This window comes from Asterias rubens, chromosome 10 (genome assembly GCF_902459465.1).
Source record: "Asterias rubens chromosome 10, eAstRub1.3, whole genome shotgun sequence".
Classification (NCBI taxonomy): domain Eukaryota; kingdom Metazoa; phylum Echinodermata; class Asteroidea; order Forcipulatida; family Asteriidae; genus Asterias; species Asterias rubens.
In genome coordinates this window covers 8799875-8820016 of record NC_047071.1, presented here as the reverse complement: position 1 = coordinate 8820016, position 20142 = coordinate 8799875, and the positions used below count along the sequence as shown (strand labels likewise).

General features: G+C 38.5%; 1 protein-coding gene across 1 annotated transcript; it reads right to left on the bottom strand.

The window, feature by feature from the left end:
- Window positions 1-18: 18 nt before the first annotated feature.
- On the bottom strand, window positions 19-20039 carry LOC117295630 (acid-sensing ion channel 1-like). Its single transcript, XM_033778334.1, has 10 exons — window positions 19921-20039; window positions 18562-18668; window positions 16961-17124; window positions 11628-11732; window positions 3431-3539; window positions 2897-2972; window positions 2431-2488; window positions 1753-1829; window positions 1215-1290; window positions 19-452 (listed from the first exon to the last, which is right to left on the bottom strand). Exons 1-10 carry the CDS (start codon window positions 20037-20039, stop codon window positions 297-299), a joined length of 1047 nt encoding a protein of 348 aa, XP_033634225.1. The 3' UTR covers window positions 19-296.
- Between the last annotated feature and the right edge of the window lie 103 nt (window positions 20040-20142).

The following is a 20142-nucleotide window of genomic DNA, read 5'->3' as shown; positions in this document are numbered from 1 at the left end:
AATATAGGGGTGTCGGAATATTGGGCTGTCGGAACATAGGGTAGTCGGAATATAGGCTGAATTGTCGGAACAAAGGGGTGTCGGAACATAGGGGTGTCGGAATATAGGTGTGCAACCCGTTATACATGCCCCAGCGTGGGTTGGTGTAGTGATTAGCCATGGCGTCTTTCTCTGGAAGCAAAGCGACGAACCAAAACTTTCACAGTTCGATATTATATTTGATTGGGGTGCGTTGAAGGCGGCCATCAGAGTTTCCCGAGATGGCGTCGGCTGAAGACAACGTCTCGCTCAACTACTTAGATTACTACACTCTTTTCACTGACCATACGGCAGCCATGGTACGCCAGATAAGCAATATCCAGAACGAGCTCCAGGAACTCAAACATTGTCAACACAGAAACACCGATCCACAATCCAACGTTGCCACCCAGATCGCCCAGCAGTGAAGTAACCTGCCATGAATAAAAGACATGCACGCAAATTGAAATAAGCGCCAATGTGATAACTTGTAAACAGAGGGCGCTACACAGAGATGCTATGGGAACTTGCCGTATCCGTATATAGCCGTAAATTCGGATACCGCCGCAAGTAGCCTACAACGTAGTGCGGAAGCAGCTATAACGACTTTCAAAACGCTACCCCATACACGTGCAATTTTGAATCCCACAATGACGAGCTTGGCAACCTGTAGCCGCGTGCCAATTGATCAACGGTGCATTAAAGTCAGATTATTCGTTCACTAACTATTGTCAAACACCAGTGTGGTATCCCAACATATGCATAAGATAACTGTGAATATTTTGGACTAAATCAGTCTTAAAAGATGTAAGAACATAATGTAAGAACATGATGTGGGCTGCATGCCCAAGTTTATTTTTCAGATTAAAAAAAAAAAACACATAAGTGCAGACGGTGTCATTTCTTGCGTTGTTTTACAATGTCAATGGCTCTCCATCCAGTGCCAAATTGAAGTTTTGGCGCCACATTGGCAAAATAATCGAACCTAACATACTCAATCAATTAACAAAAAGAACATTTACTTCATATATTTTGCACGTGCATGCATCGTCCTATAAAAGCCGAGGCTTGTGGATGATGTGTCCGTTAAAACTGTACAAAACAAACCAGGGTAAACAACACTAAATTTAAGAATAATTATTATATATAATAACTGCTACGAAAAACAACAGACAGAAAGGTTAAACCATACTCACATCATATGCTGGGCCTTGGTTAATATCCTCATATTCAAGTTGATCGAAGTACACGTTCACTCGAAGTAAGTTATCTCTTAAACCAAAACAGAAACGATAAAAACAAACATTAAGCAATAACGGGGAGAATGAAACAATGTTTGTATGGAGACCATGTGCGCCCTCAATAGTTTCTGAAAGCTTTAAATAATAAGCAAAGTATAATATAAAGAAACGTTACACAATTTGTTTTTGCTAATAAAACAGTTGCTGGTAGTGAAGCATTTTACGTATACCACATTAAATATATTAACTGACCAACCTGTAAAAAGTTTGAGATCGATCGGCAATCCAGGTCACGAGAAAAGAGTGAAAAACAAATTACACATTTTTCAGGATATCGATTAAAATATAAAATAAAAAACGCTTACTGAGCGATAAATCTGTGATCTTAGTCGAATGCTTTTCTTACAAATTTTGTAATGCCCCTTTGAGTCCATAGTAAAAATCACACAACTCAAAGCAGTCAATGTTTTGGCGGGCCAACTGACAAACTTACTCCACGAATTTGTCTTCTTTTTCAATAAGGCTGCGTGAACTATTCATTCGGTCCCATATTTTCCAAGTCAGTGTGTCCTGTAAAAAGAAATCGGAACGAAACTTGCTTTCTCTGACAATGACTCAATATTGTAACTTCAACATTACAAAATAAGGCCACATAGTATTGCATGAATGAAATAAAATTTAGTATTAATATCAACGATGTAATTTTTGCGAAGCCCGTATAAAGGGACAAAGTTAAGTTATAATTTCTTCACTTGAAATATCATTTCGTTCCTCTACATAGTGTTTCGTTCCCCGAAAACGGTATTTGGTCCTTAAAAATGCTTCCCGAGAGAGAATGAACAATGCACTATTTCACGGGAACGAAACAACTATATGGCTGTATGGAATGCATTTTGGAGAGAACAAAATAGCGGAAGGTTCTGGCTAAGGTTGAAAAAGTTTTTCCATCGTCCAAATCTTTTGGAGGCCTGAGCTTTATATAGTAGTCCAAGAAATGCACTGACTCTGTGATCCAGTGGCGACTCTATAATGAAACGAGGGAGGGTGCCACCCCTACCTCTTTTTAACAACGCCCCACAAATATACCCTCCTCCAGAAACAACAAGTTATAGAGTCTGTAGCACCCACTAACACTGTTCACCGAAGCGAGACATGAAACTTGTTGACGTACCTTATATAAACGGCTGGGCCATACAGAACTGCTGACAACTTTATCAAATATCACCTCACTAAAATATTAAATAATTAAAAAAATAAAAAATAAAAAAATCAACACAATATTGGGCACAGATGGCTTAGAGTGAAAAACAAAATCAAAACACCGCTTGATTTATTTACCTAAGTTAATCAAAATGCCATGAACTTGGACCATACTATCGTATAGACCTTTATCATGGTGCAATCTTGAATTGACCCCATTGATATAAATTTAACCAAACCTAGGCTGGAGGAATGAAATAGTTCCTATTTGCAAAATTATTATTAGCATTCATTATTGTTATTCGATACGACGAACTTGCTTGATCAAGGTATGTAACACAGCTGTTAATGTATCATTCATTTCAAAGGGGTGGTGGTGGGGGTGGCTCGGATACCATTTTGTGTTTTAAGTTTCCGAGTGTTAGTGTTACACTAACCTGCACTCCATTTGACAATAAGAGCAGTTCAAAGTTCCATCTGCGTAACTTGTTTCAATACTTTCGATGCACATTCCTGTTTGTAACATTGCAAAAATGTAGGTGTCAAAATTAATTATGCATTATGGGTGTTGTTACTTAACGGCACTGGACGTGTCAAAGACCAGAGTCTTATCACTTGGTGAATCTCAATATGCATAAAATAACGAACCTGTGAAAAACACCCTTGTCGCACAATTTGCGTGCTCTCAGATGCTTGAATGACCTCAGCTGACTGGTCTCGAATTCAATTAAAATATTTTAGTGAGAAATTACTTCTTTCTCAAAAACTACGTCACTTCAGAGAAAGCTTTTTCTCGCAATGTTTTATAATACCATCAACAGCTCTCCATTGCTCGTTACCGTGTAAGTTGTTATGATTCTAACAATTGTTTTGAGTAACTACCAATAGTGTCCAGCGCCTTTAAATATAACAAACAAGAATCGAAATTCACACCCCCGGGCATGCTGCTACAAGGTAAAACGTATACACACCATTTACCGTAGTGTTACAAGCAAGTAAACTATCGTCGTATCGATATCTCACATCGGCACAATGACATTTCTCCAAAACCTCTTTGAAGTAGCAGTCTTTTAGACAAGCCTAACATGAAACAAAGAAAATAATTCTCTCTTCAGTTGCTGAAAGGGGGATATTTCAATCTTGATAATTGCACACACCAAAAACTTTAAGTTTTATAAAGAAGCATTGACTAGCTTCGAACCTGCGACACATGTTGGCGGTCTACTTATTTCCCTAATGATTTTTTCGAGTTGCCAGTCAGAAGCCATTCAACTTTAATAAACTATTTAAATCATGTTAAATTCGCCTAGTCAGATTCCATCTTGTCCTTAACCGCTTAATTATGCTTATTAAAAAAGAATGTTCTTCCTATAGGAACCTCAGTGGATAAGTAAACATCGATTTTAAATGGTATAATCGTGTCTTTTTAACATTTCGCATAATTATAGGATTTGAGGCATTGCATGGTGAGGTATCAACATATATTTGGTTTGCGGTAACACCATGTGTGTATCTACTTGCCAGGTAGAGTTGTTCTTATAGTCAGGTTGCTTAGGTCCAAATTTTGACGAGATCGTGACCGACTGGCCCAAAGCACCAAACTTGGTAGATATATTATTTAGGTCCTAGAGAAGATATTTAGAAGGGGTGACACCTGAAAAAAATCTTGGAAGGGTACCTAATTTGCATAAGTCCAAATTTGAGCACAATTTGCATATAAAATCTTTTTAAAAAAACTATGTAGCGATTTTGTTTTTCATTTGAGTGCTGTATTCAGCCCTTTACTAATTAGGCCTATTGGTAGGGTTCAAATTATGTATTTTTTACTTTAAAGTCAAAATAGACTGATGCTTATAACTAATTATCACTATGACTAATTACAACGTAATTGTTAGTGATTTGACGGGTAATTCATTTATAAAGATTTAATGTACAATTTTATATATTCGTTTTATTATTTGCACCTACAATTTGGAGCTGGGCTTCAATTAGCCAATTCAATGTTTTTTATCCTTCCTTGCGTATTCACTTTGATATTTTAGATAATAAAGATCAGTTTTAAAAGCATCAGACAAGACATATTTGATTGGGAATCCCTCCCTTTTACCGGGAATTTTGAGCATAACTGCCTGGAAAATTCTCGTCCGGCAAGTCTTAAGACACTAGTTGCCATGCTGCTGAATGTACCTAATGTAAAGCACCAAGATATCAATGGGTCACAGGTTTGTCTTTCCATAGCTCAGATGGTCAGCTTCAATGCAAAAAACAAAGCTTCTGTGGCAAAACACAGCAGGCATTGCAAAGAAAAAGAGCCACCTCTTCCTCTCTACAATGGGTTATGTATCCATACACTCACAAGATGCAACATATCATAGAACATTTATTTCAACATTGTTATGATAATACATAATACATACACCATTAAGTTAACACTATTATAACAACATATTTTAAAAGACGAAATAATCATTTATAACAATATTAACTTAACGAAGCTTAGTTTAAACATTATTCACATAACAACATTGGGCAAAGGGTGAAGCAAAGCTTTTGTACCCGTACCCTTGACAGACAAACACAGACTGGCAAATGACAAACGAAAAAAGGACAATGACAGACATATAGGAGCATAATTGAGCTATTGCTAAATGACAATTTTTCCATTACAGATTAAGAATATGATTGGAGCAGTTGTGTTTTTAGTTGTTTGGTGAATGTAGATAAACTTAATGATGTTTTAAGAGGGGTGGGTAGACTATTCCAAAAATGTGTACCTCGTTGAACGAGGCCATTTTTAAACATTGACGTTCTGTTAAAACTAACATAAATGTTCTTGTTCGAGCTGCTTCTAGTGTTATAAGAATGCACATCTGAAGTGAGAGTAAAACATGAACTAAAACAGGAAGGTAACAAATTATTTATATACCTGTACATGAATTTTCCAAGGTTGAGGTTATAGAGATCATTAAAGTGTAGTAGTTTCAGTTCGGCAAACAAAGGAGAGGTATGGTCCCGATAATGAGCGTTGAAAATTATTCGAACAGCTCGTTTTTGTAAAATAAGAAGTTTATCACAGGATGAAGAGCCACCCCAAGTGAGAATTGAGTAATTTAAATATGGGAGGACTAATGAGTTGTAAAGAGTTATTAAGATATTCTTTGGTAAGAAAAACCTCAAACGATTCATTATACCGATGGTTTTTGATATTTTGCTTGACACTACATCAACGTGACTCTTCCAGTTAAGATTTTCGTCAATATAAATGCCTAGAAATTTTGTACTTTTTACTTTTTGCAAGTTAACACCATTTAATATTAAAGGAACCGTTTGAGTATATTTCTGCTGTCTCGGACAAAATATTATATAATTTGATTTCAGTACATTAATACATAGTTTATTTGCCAACAGCCAAGTGCTTATTTTTAAAAGTTCAAAATTAAGGTGACTAACAGCTGTATCTACGTTACTATGACTGTACACTAAACTTGTGTCATCTGCAAATAAAGAGAAGGATATTGTATCAGAAGTATTACATATGTCGTTTATATAAATAATAAATAATAGAGGACCCAACACAGAGCCCTGTGGAACTCCACAGGAAATATATTGTTCTTTAGACAGCGTTGACTTAAACAATACAAATTGTTTTCTATTAGATAAATAACTTTTAAACCAGGCTAATGCTATTCCACGCACACCATAATGTTCCAATTTAGAAATTAAAATGTCATGGTTTACGGTATCGAAAGCCTTTGAAAGGTCCAAGAATATACCAACGGAAAACGTTTTATCGTCTATGGCCTTGAGTAGTTTATTTACTACGTATGAGGTTGCTAACTCTGTAGATCGGTTTTCCCTAAAGCCAAACTGCGACTCAGCAAGAATGCTATTTTTATTAATGAATGATATTAGTCTATTATAAACTATCCTTTCAAAAACCTTTGAGAACGTGGACAAAACTGAGATAGGTCTAAAATTTCCAATATCATGTTTATTACCCCCTTTATGTATTGGTATAACCTTACCTATTTTTAACGCATCGGGGAAAATACCAGAAGATAAGGACCTGTTGAAGATTTCAGCAAGTGGTTTAGCAAGAATGTACCTAGCCTGTTTAATTACAAACGGACTTAACCCATCAAAACCAGGAGCCTTGCTACATGTAAGTTTGTTGAGAGAATCTGCAATTTCTTCTTGCGTAACTGGAGTTAAAAAGATAGAGTGTGAACATCTTCCTGCAAGAAAAGACTCACACGAAGTATTACATAATGGTAGATTACGTGTAAGCTTCGCACCGACGCTAACGAAGTATTCATTGAATGCATCTGCAATTTCTTTGTTATCCTCTAGTTTAACACAGTCTTCCTTAACAACATAAGACGGGTTGGAATTCGGCTTACCCTTATTTAGCAAAGAATTTATAAGCTTCCAAGTTCCTTTGATATTGCCATTTTCCTGTTCAAATTTCTTGTTTAAGTAATTTTTCTTTGATATTTTAATCAAAGCATTCAATTTATTTTTATACAGAGTATAGATGGATTTATTTTGGTTATTAGGATTTCTTAGAAATTTTTTATACAAGTGGTTTTTCCTCCTTATTGAATTGTAAACGCCATCAGATAGCCAGGGTGATTTACAAGAATCATATCTGCGTTTCACCTCTTGCAAGGGGAAATGTTTATCATACAGTTTAACAACATGCTCCTGAAAGTTACCATATATTTCATGCAAATTATTCAATGATGTTATAAAACTCCAGTCAATTTGGTTAAGTTCGTCGACAAAATTATGAATATGGTTACTGCTAAAGTCACGCTTACTGTTTCATAATGAACATCCTGTATAGGCTGGGCATCAGTGTTAGCTACGACCGTGCCATTAACAAGAAGCTTGTCTGCCTTGCAAATCTAACATAAGGTCGATGGTAAACTTGAAATTGCAAGAGCTACAGAAGTCTCCTGGATACACATATCTATTTTTCTCTTAATAAAGAAGGACAAGCTTGAGAAAGAAGATTACATTGCCTGGTCCTGCCTTCCATGCTTTAACTCAGATACCTCCTTCAGATCCTGCTGCTCTTGACGCCCTCTTTCTGCTTTTATACGAAAAGGCTACAACCATTGACATGATCAAGCATAATGCTTGATGGGATGGATATCCAAAGGCAGATAACAACTTATCTCAATCCATGCCAAACACCGCTAATTGCTGTGGACCAACCACTGTCTGCCCATGCCAATTTTGTTCAGTGGCGTTGGCCCGAGACATTGTATTGGGAGAAAAGCACTTTTTAGTAACGTTGGTGGTCTCCACATTGAGATGACTCTATGGAACACAATTGGAGACTTTCTTGAAGGATCTGGTTGGACCCCCCTGCCTTATGTGAAGCTGGTGTGGGCTCCTCAGGTACAGCAGACTCCTTCCTCTAAGCTGCTCACCTCACTAGAACCAGGCACAGTCATCAAGTTACAGCCCTAACAGTTGCAAATCTGCAGAGAGAGATGCTTGGCAACTGAAGGTGGAGTCTGACAGTGGGATATCTTTTGAAACGTGGAAGCAGAAGATGATTACGGCAAGCCCTACATGTCAGTACTGGGATATCATTCTTGAAATATGAAACACTTGTGCTGATTTTCATCCGTGCTCATTGTATCCGAGATTTTGATCTCTTTGGGGAGGCTTTGAAGGCATTGGTGTCTTGGTTCTTTGTTCTGGATCACACTAACTACGCTCGCTGGATCCCCATTCACATCCGATACATGAAGGCTCTACCACAAAATATCAAAGAAGAGGTCATACCAATGTGGGTTCTTCAAAAGACTCAACACGAGTCCTCTTGCATGCCTCTTGACCATGGTCATGAACAAAACAACGTTGGTAAAGGGTCTGGTGGCGTGGTAGGACTTACCGAAAACCCAGCTGCCTCCAGAATATGGATGGTTTCAAGGTCCACAGCAAGCAAGACTGCTGAAGGAATTTGAGGACCAGTTCATGGACGGAGAAAACGTCAACATTTACAAGCAGCATGAACAGGGGATGATTATGCAGGAGGTTTTTAGGTAACAAGTGAAGAGCCTCACTGAAGCAATCTCAGAAATGGGTAACCCTTTCATTGAAGATTCTTCAGAACTGCTTGCTTTGGACACTTGGAAATTGTGCTAATACAGATGTTTCCAAAGTCCGCACAATCGAAGCCCTTGGCATTTCCCAGTTCCAGAAGCATGTTAAGGATGTGATTTTAGACCGAAGCACCAGCATTCATAAGCCCACCAAAAGAAATTATGTGGCCATTTGGAAGCGTCTGAAATCAAAGCCAAACCCAAGTGCTAAGCAGCATCGTTCAAGTAAAAACAATGATTGCAATCTTTTCAGCCAGCTCTACTTTGCAATTAAGTCAGTACCGTGATGGAGACTCAACAGAATTCTTCGCCCATGAAAATCATCCTTGGCCATCTTCTCTCTTGGTGTATGGAGCGCTCCTTCTGCCGACGAAAAAACCTGATCTGGTAGAAATTCTAGCAACAGATCAGCCAGACCCTCCGTCATACTACCATGCCAAGGTTTTTTACGATGCTGCTATCGTCCACGCACTTCCTGCAAATCAAACTACATTGTAGTACATTCAATGAATCTGGTGAAAAGTTATTTCTCCTTTGGATCCAACAATTGAGGGATAGCAACCGAGTAGACATAGTGTGGAATACATACAAGAGAGGTATGTTTGAAGCAATCTATGAGGAAGAAGAGAGGAAAAGGTGTAAGGAAGAAGGTTGCAGGGAACACTAAAACTCCTAAACTTTCTGCAGGATCCCATCAAGAGCTATTTCAACTACTAACTGAGAAGGTATCGAACATGAAGTTTCCTGCTGGAAAGGCGAGCATCTGGACAACAAGTTTGAAGTCTGAACAGCATGCTTTACTGCCCGAGGGATATGGTTGGACAAAGGTTGCATCTGACTGGAAAGCTGTGTGGTCACTCATGCCAGAGGCAGCCAGTGTCTGCAGAGAGCTGTTGGAGTGCGGATGCCAAACACTGCTGCAGTGCTTCAGAAACTGCAGATGCCGCAAAGCTGCAGGCTTTCTTGCACAGCGCTTTACAAGTGCAGCGGAAGCTGCCAAGATCTTTGAAGATATTGTCAGTCTAAACCAATTTTCCCCACATGGGACTGTTTTAATAGTTAAGACGGTAGTAACAACAAATATAACTGTTTTGCATAATTTCAAACCAGGATACTTAATTTATTATTATAGTGGCCATCTTGGATTTCTGACAACACATAATTACCTAGGCACATCATCAGTTCATTAATGTTGTTTAAGTGCAGGATATGTAAACAAAACCACCAAAGTAAATATTTCAAAATGACCTTTGCTTAAATGATAAAAATGTACCGAAATTAGTGCTTAAGTATAGGATTTTGCAGCCATTTTGAAATTATGTAAATTAAGTACCTTCCAAAAATATTTGTTGGTGTCACCCCTTCTAAAATTGATTTCTGGGGCCTATAGAAAGTACCTACCAAATTTGGTGCTTTTTGCCAGTCGGTCACGATTCCATCCATAAGCTACCTGACTATTAGGGAACTGTCTTGCTTTATTCTACTGCCGTGGAGTAGATAATCGGAGGGTCGGGAGACTTCTCAGTTCTGAAAAGAACTGTCCTGTTTATTAACTATTACTAGGGCGGATGGTATAGAAATTAGACTGGACTACTACTTTAGCTTATAGGATCGTATCTAACTGTACTGCCGCGGAGTCAGTTCTGAAATTGGTCTCAACGTTTCGACTAGCTTGCTCTATAGTCATCGTCAGGAGACTGAAGAGGTAAGAGAAGAGTGGGCTTATTTATAGGGGTTCAGTACTGAACCCCTATAAATATTATCTACTCCACGGCAGTAGAATAAAGCAAGACAGTTCCCTAAGAACACCTCTACCTGGCAAGTAGATACACACATGGTGTTACCGCAAACCAAATATATATCATTTCGCATACTGATACAATTATAAGTTAAAGGCAGTGGACACTATTGGTAATTACTCAAAATAATTATTAGCATGAAACCTTACTTGGTGACTAGTAATGGGGAGAGGTTGATGGTATAAAATATTGTGAGAAACAGCTCCCTTTGAAGTGGAGTAGTTTTCGAGAACAAAGTAGTTTTCTACGAATTTGATTTCGAGACCTCAAGTTTAGAATTTGAGGTCTCGAAATCAAGCATCTGAAAGCACACAACTTTGTGTGACAAGGGTGTTTTTCTTTCATTATTATCTTGCAACTTCGACGACCGATTGAGCTCAAATTTTCACAGGTTTGTTACTTTATGCATATGTTGAGATACACCAAGTGAGAAGACTGGTCTTTGACAATTACCAATAGTGTCCAGTGTCTTTAAGGTTTTGAAAAAAAAGTTCAAAATCATGATCAATTTGCGGGGCATGCAATCAACATGGGCATTGTTTTGTAATCCAAAATGGTTGCTCGAACATCGTGATGTATACTGGTGGTGAAAGGGATCCATGGCAACATGGCCACACATTATTGTGCGTTTATTATGATATCGATAACCCTAGTCATGTCATGTCTGTACATAATGAACCGATTAAAAGTCTTGTGTAACATGTTAAATGGTTTTGGTGAGAGACTGTTGGTTTGTGATACGCCTAAGATTTGGTATTAAGACTTTAGTCGTACTAAATTATTCAACATTTAAAGGCACTGGGCACGTTAGGTAAATTACTCAAAATATACTTTAGCATAACAATTTACTTTGGTAACGAAACTGGGCGAAACGAGTCCCTCTGATAGTTTTTGAGAAAGATGTACTTTCTCACTTGAATATTTGAATCAGAAAGAGAATTTAGACTGAAGCCTTTTCAAGCATCTGAAAGCACACACAATTGGCAAATAAAAGTGGTTTTCCTTTCATTTTTCTCTTGCGACTTCGATGACCGATTGAGCTCAAATTGTTGCAGATTTGTATGTTATTCATGTTGAGACACACAAAGTGTTTTTTAATTAACAATATCGTTGTTACCAAAACGTGTCCAGTGCCTCTACGACATTGCATCTTCGACTATGATTAAAAGGTTTAGCCTTGATTAGGTATTTTATGTGAGAGTGAATCCATACTTTCCGGATTCAATCAGTCGATAAATAGAAACTCTTACCTTCTGGGTATAATGGATGTGATTAAATTCAGTTTTAAAGATATTTCTCTCCTCGAAGACACGCTGGCAGTCACCGTAAGGAGATGGTAGCCTCTGTACAAAACTCTGTAAGACAACAAATATAAAGGAAAAAACTTCTGTACATATTGTATTCTGTTTCTCGAGCTTAAAGGCATGGTATATATTGCTCAACAAATTAGTGATAACAAAAGTGTACTGGTGAAAAGCACCATATAGAGCTGTTGATATTATACAACACCCATTATAGAAACTACCCCTTTAAAGTAATGAAGTTTTCGAACAAACAAGTTAATTTTCACCCCTAAATTTTAACCTATGAAATGCTTCGGGCACGGAACATTCCTCGGGAATTTAGAAGCATAAACAACTATTCTTTGCATTTTCTTTTATAATGTTGGAATACACTAATTAGGGATACTGATACCAAAACCAAGCACCGAACAATTAGATTATTAACGCACATGTAGTTACACATTATTAAATATACAAACACAACAAAATCATGCAGATGGAAGTATTGCCGCCATATGAAGACAAACAACTTCTCTGATCATGTACATACAATAACATCGTGTATGTACATAACTCCATTGTACATAAACTCTCAGTGGGACGACAATCATGTTCGTATAAAATTGTTTTACTCATTGTTAAAAAAAACTACGGCACCTCAGTTAGTAATATTTTAAGGGAAGCTTTCTACCATCAGTATCTTTGAAGCATGTATGTAGTGTAAATATATTGGCGTTTTGTTGTACCCAAACCGTTTATATAGGTCTGGATGCAGGCAACCTTGTGCCTATAGTACATGTATATTATTGGTGGTAGAAAAGGCTCGGTCTGCTCTTCCTCCCTATCAATAAACACAACCAATTAACTTTTATTCGAGCCCTTCATTCATGGATAATAAAGTTGCTGGAGCGTTGATACTTGCGTCTGTCGTTATGGACCAATATAATTAAAGTCTTTGTTATCTCAGATCGAGGTTTAAAGGCAGTGGACACTATTGGTAATTACTCAAAATAATGATTAGCATAAAACCTTACTTGGTGACAAGTAATGGGGAGAGGTTGATAGTATAAAACCTTGTGAGAAACGGCTCCCTCTGAAGTGACATAGTTTTCGAGAAAGAAGTAATTTTCCACGAATTTGATTTCAAGACCTCAAGTTTAGAATTGGAGGTCTCGAAATCAAGCATCTGAAAACACACAACTTCGTATTCATGTCTCGCAACTTCGACGACCAATTGAGCTCAAATTTTCACAGGTTTGTTATTTTATACATATGTTGAGATACACCAAGTGAGGGGACTGGTCTTTGACAATTACCAATGGTGTCCACTGTCTTTAACTAATTCGATCAAACGACCATCGTTTAGTGCGCAAGTAGTCCGTCCCAAAGGTTGAATGCGGTTTCAAATATGCACACCATGCAACACGCATATCGCGTTCCCGACTCCCTCGTTTATCGGAGTTCGCACTGTTGTTTATTTTATCAGTTTGCTGGTGCTCTGTCAGTGTCCCGTTCAGTATCATTTCTTGGCGCACCGTTTCTCGGCGCACTTGTGTTATTATGCAACTTATCAGTATGCAGACTGATGTATAATCGCTTCATCTTGTGACAGCATTTTATTTTGCGATTGATTTAATAATCATGTTACTCAGATTTTAATTAGTGTTTTACAGAGGTAGCAAACTTATAGTCATGGCTGCTCCCTCCTTGATAAAAACTCAAAAATCCCATCTTCCTCTTCTTGTAAAACTTTGGTGTGTTTTTTAACTGGCTGAAGACATTAGTGGATAATGGGAATCTTATTCTCGAGTGATTGTGTTAATACTGTGTATGCTGAATGTCCATGTTTGCCTCGAATTTCCTGCGTATATGCCTCGTGCGAAGTGGCCTCGACACACCATACATCACAAGAAGTTCTTACAAAGTCCCTTCACACTTTTTCCAGCACTAACTTTCTAAATTATTAACAGTAACTTGACCGAGTTGTTAAGAGCATCATATTCAAGTTATTGTGGTTAAGTTATCGGAGTGTGGGTGGTAGAGGCTGATGTCGTGTATGAAAAAGCCACTGGAGCGTCACACAGCAGCTCTGTGCTGCATACCCCCCCCCCCTCCTTCCCTCAGGCAGGGAGCCGAAAACCGCGAGTGTGCAGTAGGCCGCATCTGATAAGCCTGTACGTGTCACATGGGTACCTAATTATTCCATTTGGCGTACGCCCAGTTCGGAATAATGCGCAATGAACAGTGCACTGGATAATATAATTCACTCGCAGAACTATACATACCGCGCATCTGGGTAAATGGGGGGGGGGGGGGTGCTGCGCTATGTGGTTTTCTTTCTAAATAATAGCCTAATCCCGGTGGTATAGACGCGTTTACAAATGGCGACGGGAAATATTGGTTTCCCTCTCTTTAGCCATGTGTTTTCGTTTCGTGCATGTGACCTCTTAATAGTGACCATTGTTTTGTATTCTCGGGGAAGTAATGTTTAAGTTTTAACTTCAAATATTCAATTTCTAGGAGATTTTACATCCGAGTTTTGCTTCTAAAACAGCCCTTGACTCCCCTGAGCAAATCGGAATGTGCATTCAGCTCCTTAGATACTTGAGTGGGGGTTGGGTGTATGTGGGGTGTACTCGAGGGACACACATGAATCAATTAATGTAATCAATAAATTAACACAAAACTAAACAATTCAAACAAAGCATAGGAGATGGGGGGGGGTCTACAAAATTCTACCCTAAATAGTTAAAGGTATTTAACACGTTTGGTAATTTGTCAAAGACCAGTTTTAGCATTGCAGGCGATCGGCGGCACTAATTTTTCATAAACTCCCGGAAAAATGCAACTTCTCTGATCATGTACATACATTAACATCGTGTACGTACATAAATCCATTGTACATAAACTCTCAGTGTGGGACGACAATCATGTTCGTGAAATTGTTTTACTCATTAAAAAAAAGAAAACTACGGCACCTCAGTTATTAATATTTTAAGGGAAGCTTTCTCCCATCATTATCTTTGAAGCATGTATGTAGTGTAAATATGTTGGCGTTTTGTTGTACCCAAACCCTTTTATGGGTAAGGAATCAGGCAACCTTGTGCCTATAGTACATGTATATTATTGGTGGTAGAGAAGGATCGGCCTGCTCTTTCTCCCTATCAACAAACACAACAAATTTATTGATTTATTCACCCGGCAGAGGATGGGTGAGATGTCTTACCCCGATAGACTTAAGTCCCTCAACTGGTCGTCTCTGTCAATTCGTCGTAATTTCTGTTTTGTATTTTATCATTAAGTGTAAGTTTAACTTTATTCATTGTGATGTGGCAGACATCATTTCTGTCAACCATAGATATCCTAATGTTCTCACCTTCAAACACCTGTATGCTAGAACCGATGCTATGCATTTATCAGCTCCTCATCTTTTCCCCAGACTTTGGTCTAGTTTGCCTGAAAACATTCGCAATTCACTACTGCTCTTGCCCTTCCACAGCTTTCTCAAATCACTTAGATTGTCTGTCTGCCAAGCTCATGAATCTATTGTATAGTACCATTAGCTGAATTACTTGTGCAATATTTTAAGTTGTTTCATTGATCTACAAGTTTACTGTTTATTTATTTATTTATTTCCTGTTATTGTTTATCCTTACCTTATCGTTATTTCTACTTATTCATTTAATTTATTTTGTATTCTTATTATATATTTATTATTTGCTATTGGTTGTATAATTATCTGTTTTTTAATGCTTTGTGTACTACATGCATATTATGTTAAATCTATATTAATTTGATTGTGTACCCCAGATGTGAGGCAACAGATCTATGGATCATAGTATGTATTTGCTTTTGTTGTCCCTTGCCCATCTCGGGGTATTATTGTCAATGTATTATGTTTTGTACTGTTATGGCAAATAAAAATAATACTAAATAATAATAATTAACTTTTATTCAAGCCCTTTATTCATGGATAATAAAGTTGCTGGAGCGTTGATACTTGCGTCTGTCGTTATGGACCAATATAATTAAAGTCTTTGTTATCTCAGATCGAGGTTTAAAGGCAGTGGACACTATTGGTAATTACTCAAAATAATGATTAGCATAAAACCTTACTTGGTGACAAGTAATGGGGAGAGGTTGATAGTATAAAACCTTGTGAGAAACGGCTCCCTCTGAAGTGACATAGTTTTCGAGAAAGAAGTAATTTTCCACGAATTTGATTTCAAGACCTCAAGTTTAGAATTTGAGGTCTCGAAATCAAGCATCTGAAAACACACAACTTCGTATTCATATCTCGCAACTTCGACGACCAATTGAGCTCAAATTTTCACAGGTTTGTTATTGTATACATATGTTGAGATACACCAAGTGAGGGGACTGGTCTTTGACAATTACCAATAGTGTCCACTGTCTTTAACTAATTCGATCAAACGACCATCGTTTAGTGCGCAAGTAGTCCGTCCCAAAGGTTGAATGCGGTTTCAAACATGCACACCATGCAACACGCATATCACGTTCCCGACTCCCTCGTTTATCGGAGTTCGCACTGTTGTTTATTTTATCAGTTTGCTGGTGCTCTGTCAGTGTCCCGTTCAGTGTCATTTCTTGGCGCACCGTTTTTCGGCGCACTTGTGTTATTATGCAACTTATCAGTATGCAGACTCGACTCTGTTTGTATAGTCGCTTCATCTTGTGACAACATTTTTTTTTGCGATTGATTTAATAATCATGTTACTCAGATTTTAATTAGTGTCTTAGTTTTACAGAGGCAGCAAATTTATAGTCATGGCTGCTCCCTCCTTGAATAAAAAACTCAAAAGCCCCATCTTCCTTTTCTCGTAAAACTTTGGTGTGTTTTTCAATTGGCTGAAGACACTAGTGGATAAAGGGAATCATACTGTGTATGCTGAATGTTCATGTTTGCCTCAAATTTCCTGCTTTAAATATGCCTCGTGCGAAGTGGCCTCGACACACCATACATAACAAGAAGTTCTTACAAAGTCGCTTCACACTTTTTCCAGCACTAATTTTCTAAATTATTAACAGTAACTTGACCGAGTTATTTAGAGCATCATATTCAAGCTATTGTGGTTAAGTTATCGGAGTGTGGGTGGTAGAGGCTGATGTCGTGAAAGAAAAAGCCACTGGAGCGTCAGACAGCAGTTCTGTGCTGCATACCCCCCCCCCCCCCTTTCCCTCAGGCAGGGAGCCGAAAACCGTTACATTATGGAACCAATAAACCGCCTTGAGACGTATACGCTCGGTTTATAAATATTATTATATAATATTAAACTTACTTTATGAACTCCAATGAATGTTTCCCGCCCTGGTGAAATGTTTGTTCCTTTGTCCTCGGGGAATGGCATGCTAGATTGGTTGTGGATGCTGATCCGAACCCCAGCACCATTCTCCAAATCCGGTATGTACTGATGTTGCTCAATTAACAGCTCCATCGACAGACCTGTGAAATAATGGCATTGAGTGTAAGGCAGTTTTGAACTGTAGTTAAGGGTTAGGGTTCCGGAAAGTTGAGGATAGGGCTTGCCATAGGGTTAGGGATATGGTTAGGGTTATGGTTAGGGTTTGGGTTAGGGTTATTAAGTGTTAGGGTCAGGGTTGTGGTTTAGGGTTAGGGCTAGAGTTAGAGTTAGGGTCGGGGTTAGGGTTCAGTGTTAGGGTTAGGGTAAGGGTTAGGTCTAGGGCTAGGTTTGGGTTAAGAGATAGAGTAAGGGTGGTGAGCTGGTTGTTTCAAATCAAGTGTTGCAATTATCACGTTGTAGGACAGAATATTGGGGTGTTGTCAAGTGAAGAATGTGGATAAGATTTACTGGGCATTCAGATTTCGGGTTTTTATAGTGCGTATTTTTCCCCACTGCCACCTCTAGGACCTCAGTTCCAATCTCACTGAGGCACCACGTGGATTCTGGTTTTAGTCCCTGCCGGAATTAGGCTTGAAGTCGAGACGGTAACCTTTAAGCGCGGTGTGTAGTAACAGCGCGGTGTAGCTACGGGGACGGTACACTCACCCTCGATCTCAGTTTCTGTGTGTGAGTTAGAGCTGCCACGCGCTACCTACTACCGTTGCATGTGTATAATCGCACTGTGACTGTTGCATGAACGGCGGATAAATAGGCAGCGCCAACGACTTGCCATCAAGTCTATGCCGGAAAGTGCGGGTTTATGGATTAATATTTTTCTACTCTACCACAAAAACAGCATATTGCTAGGTATTTCTATGAACTTCACCCGAAGGTAGTACATGTGTATTCGCATATTATCATTGATTTTGTGCCCACATAACACACTTTGCATTACCGTGTAAAAGAAACAAAACTGGCGCACATTTCTCAAAATTTCGGCTTTGGCGCCGTCATTGGCTTGGGTTCTTACATATTTTTTTGAGGAGTGTACATTGTGGTTGGTGTTTCCATCATCAAGCGGAGTCTGGAACCGTAAACGGATTTTTCATTAATTATTGGTTTATTATTTTAAAAACAAATTCCCATGGCGACCGGTAGGTCGAATTACAGGAAAATATACAGAGATTAAAAAAATAAGAAAAAAATCACACTATTTCACATTGTTTAAGAAATAATTGATTAAGGAGAGACAAATATTTACAATGTATAAAACAAATTGTTCTAAAAGTTGCGGGAAAAAAACAAAATCCAGATAAAAAATATTGTTGGCACAGTCAAAAGGCGCATAAAAAGCTGCATTCTATTGCAATTCAGTTGACTGTTAAAAAGGCGTGTGAGGTGAGGGAGAGGGCTCTTTCTATAGCGCTCTACCGATAGTAGCAGAGGTTTGGTGGAGGGGACGTACCGAGAAAGGAAATCTTTTCAGCATGATTGAACAGATCGTGTTTGGTGTGTATGATGTCGTGAAGCTAACTTACCATAGTTTGGTCCAGATTTAGTGACATTCAGTTTGGGTGTGCTCTCTCGTCCAGAGTTGAAAGTAAAACAATTACCATAGCGGTAGTTGTAGAACATTGTAAAGTTCCTGTCAATGAAGCACAGCAGTAAACAACTGTTGTTCCCTAATCCTTTGAAGAGATACACTTATAAACTGTACATAATGTTTGTAAGGATATTGGCGGCTACGGCCACAGCTACGTCCGGATCGCCGCGTCATCATGCACTGAAGTATAGGACGCCCTTAGCAACACCCCTGGCAACGGTCGTAGCCGCAGCCGTAGCCAACAATTCGGACACGGCCGAACATTTTATCTTCGAGAGGTTTCACCACTACTTAGCCTCTAAAGGGACCGTTAAACAAAAAATATTAAAAAGGTTTAAAACAAATCTGAACATATTTCGTTGGTACAAAATAGTACTTCAAGGGAATTAAATAATATTTCAAGTTAAAAAAGAAAATCAAAAAAGTTGTGTTACCTTTTCAATAAAGCATGTTAACTTGTTCCTTTAGGGGCTTCGTATACCACAAACCAAATCAATCCATGTTCATAAACCAATGTGTGCATTTGTGCAAACAAAAATTGTGCATATATTCAGCATACCTTTCGGTTGAAAACCAACGGGATAGGCACACAAATTTCAACAAAAAAGTTCATTGACATTGTGGAGGGTTAACGCCCTCTCTTGAGCTTACGCATTTATGATTCGTAAAAGTGAAGTCATCGATAACAAACTTGTATCAGTGACATGGTAAGAGATTCGAGGTTTAGGATTTTACCTTGTGTTCGATTGAGTTATTATTTTGAGGGTTGTTTTAGTAAGAGTCGGTTAGGGTTAAGGTAAGAATGGTTTGCTAGTAGAGTTGAGGTTGATTAATTGTAGTAAGGGTTGATTAGGGTTAGTGCGGTTGGTTAAAGTTATGTTTCAAGACACTGGACACTCTTGGTAATTTTCAAAGATCAGTCTTTTCACTTGGTGTATCTCAACATATGCACTAAATAACTAACCTGTGAAAATTTGAGATCAATTGGGCATCGAAGTTGCGAGAAGTTGTGTGCTTTCAGATGCTTGATTTCCAGACCTCAAGTTCTAAACTTGAGGTCTCGAAATCAAATTTGTGCAAAATTACTTCTTTTTCGAAAACTACGTCACTTCAGAGGGAGCAGTTTCTCACAATGTTTTTGGCGTCAACCGCTCCCCACTACTCGTTACCAAGTAAGGTTTTATGCTAATAAATATTTTGAGTAATTACCAACAGTGTCCACTGCCTTTAAAGTTAGGGTTAAAAGAGTTTGAGATTCATCCAAATAGAAAGCATTAAAGAAACATGACCGTACTCTGGTGAGCAGTGCTTTGCATTGAAGGTGCATGACAGCAACATTGTATCCAGTTCGTGTCCAGTGGCATGTCTGTCTTCATACGGCATTGCGCCGACGGTATCCAGAACCTTGTCCATTAACTGATGCTTTGCGTGTTCTGCCTCGAAGTCCGTTGGGTGGTGCCATTTTTGATACGGCTGGGGGGAAAAAACAAGTGTGCTCCTTATAGTTTTGCAGCAA

Excerpts from the sequence above, each read along its gene's own strand:
- LOC117295630 (XM_033778334.1), bottom strand. The coding sequence starts at position 20,039 with ATGGACAAGGTTCTGGATACCGTCGGCGCAATGCCGTATGAAGACAGA. Across the intron at positions 17,125-18,561 it reads TAAATCTGGACCAAACTATG|GTCTGTCGATGGAGCTGTTA; the intron begins GTAAGTTAGCTT and ends ATTATTTCACAG. Across the intron at positions 1,830-2,430 it reads GGCCCAGCCGTTTATATAAG|GACACACTGACTTGGAAAAT; the intron begins GTACGTCAACAA and ends TTCTTTTTACAG.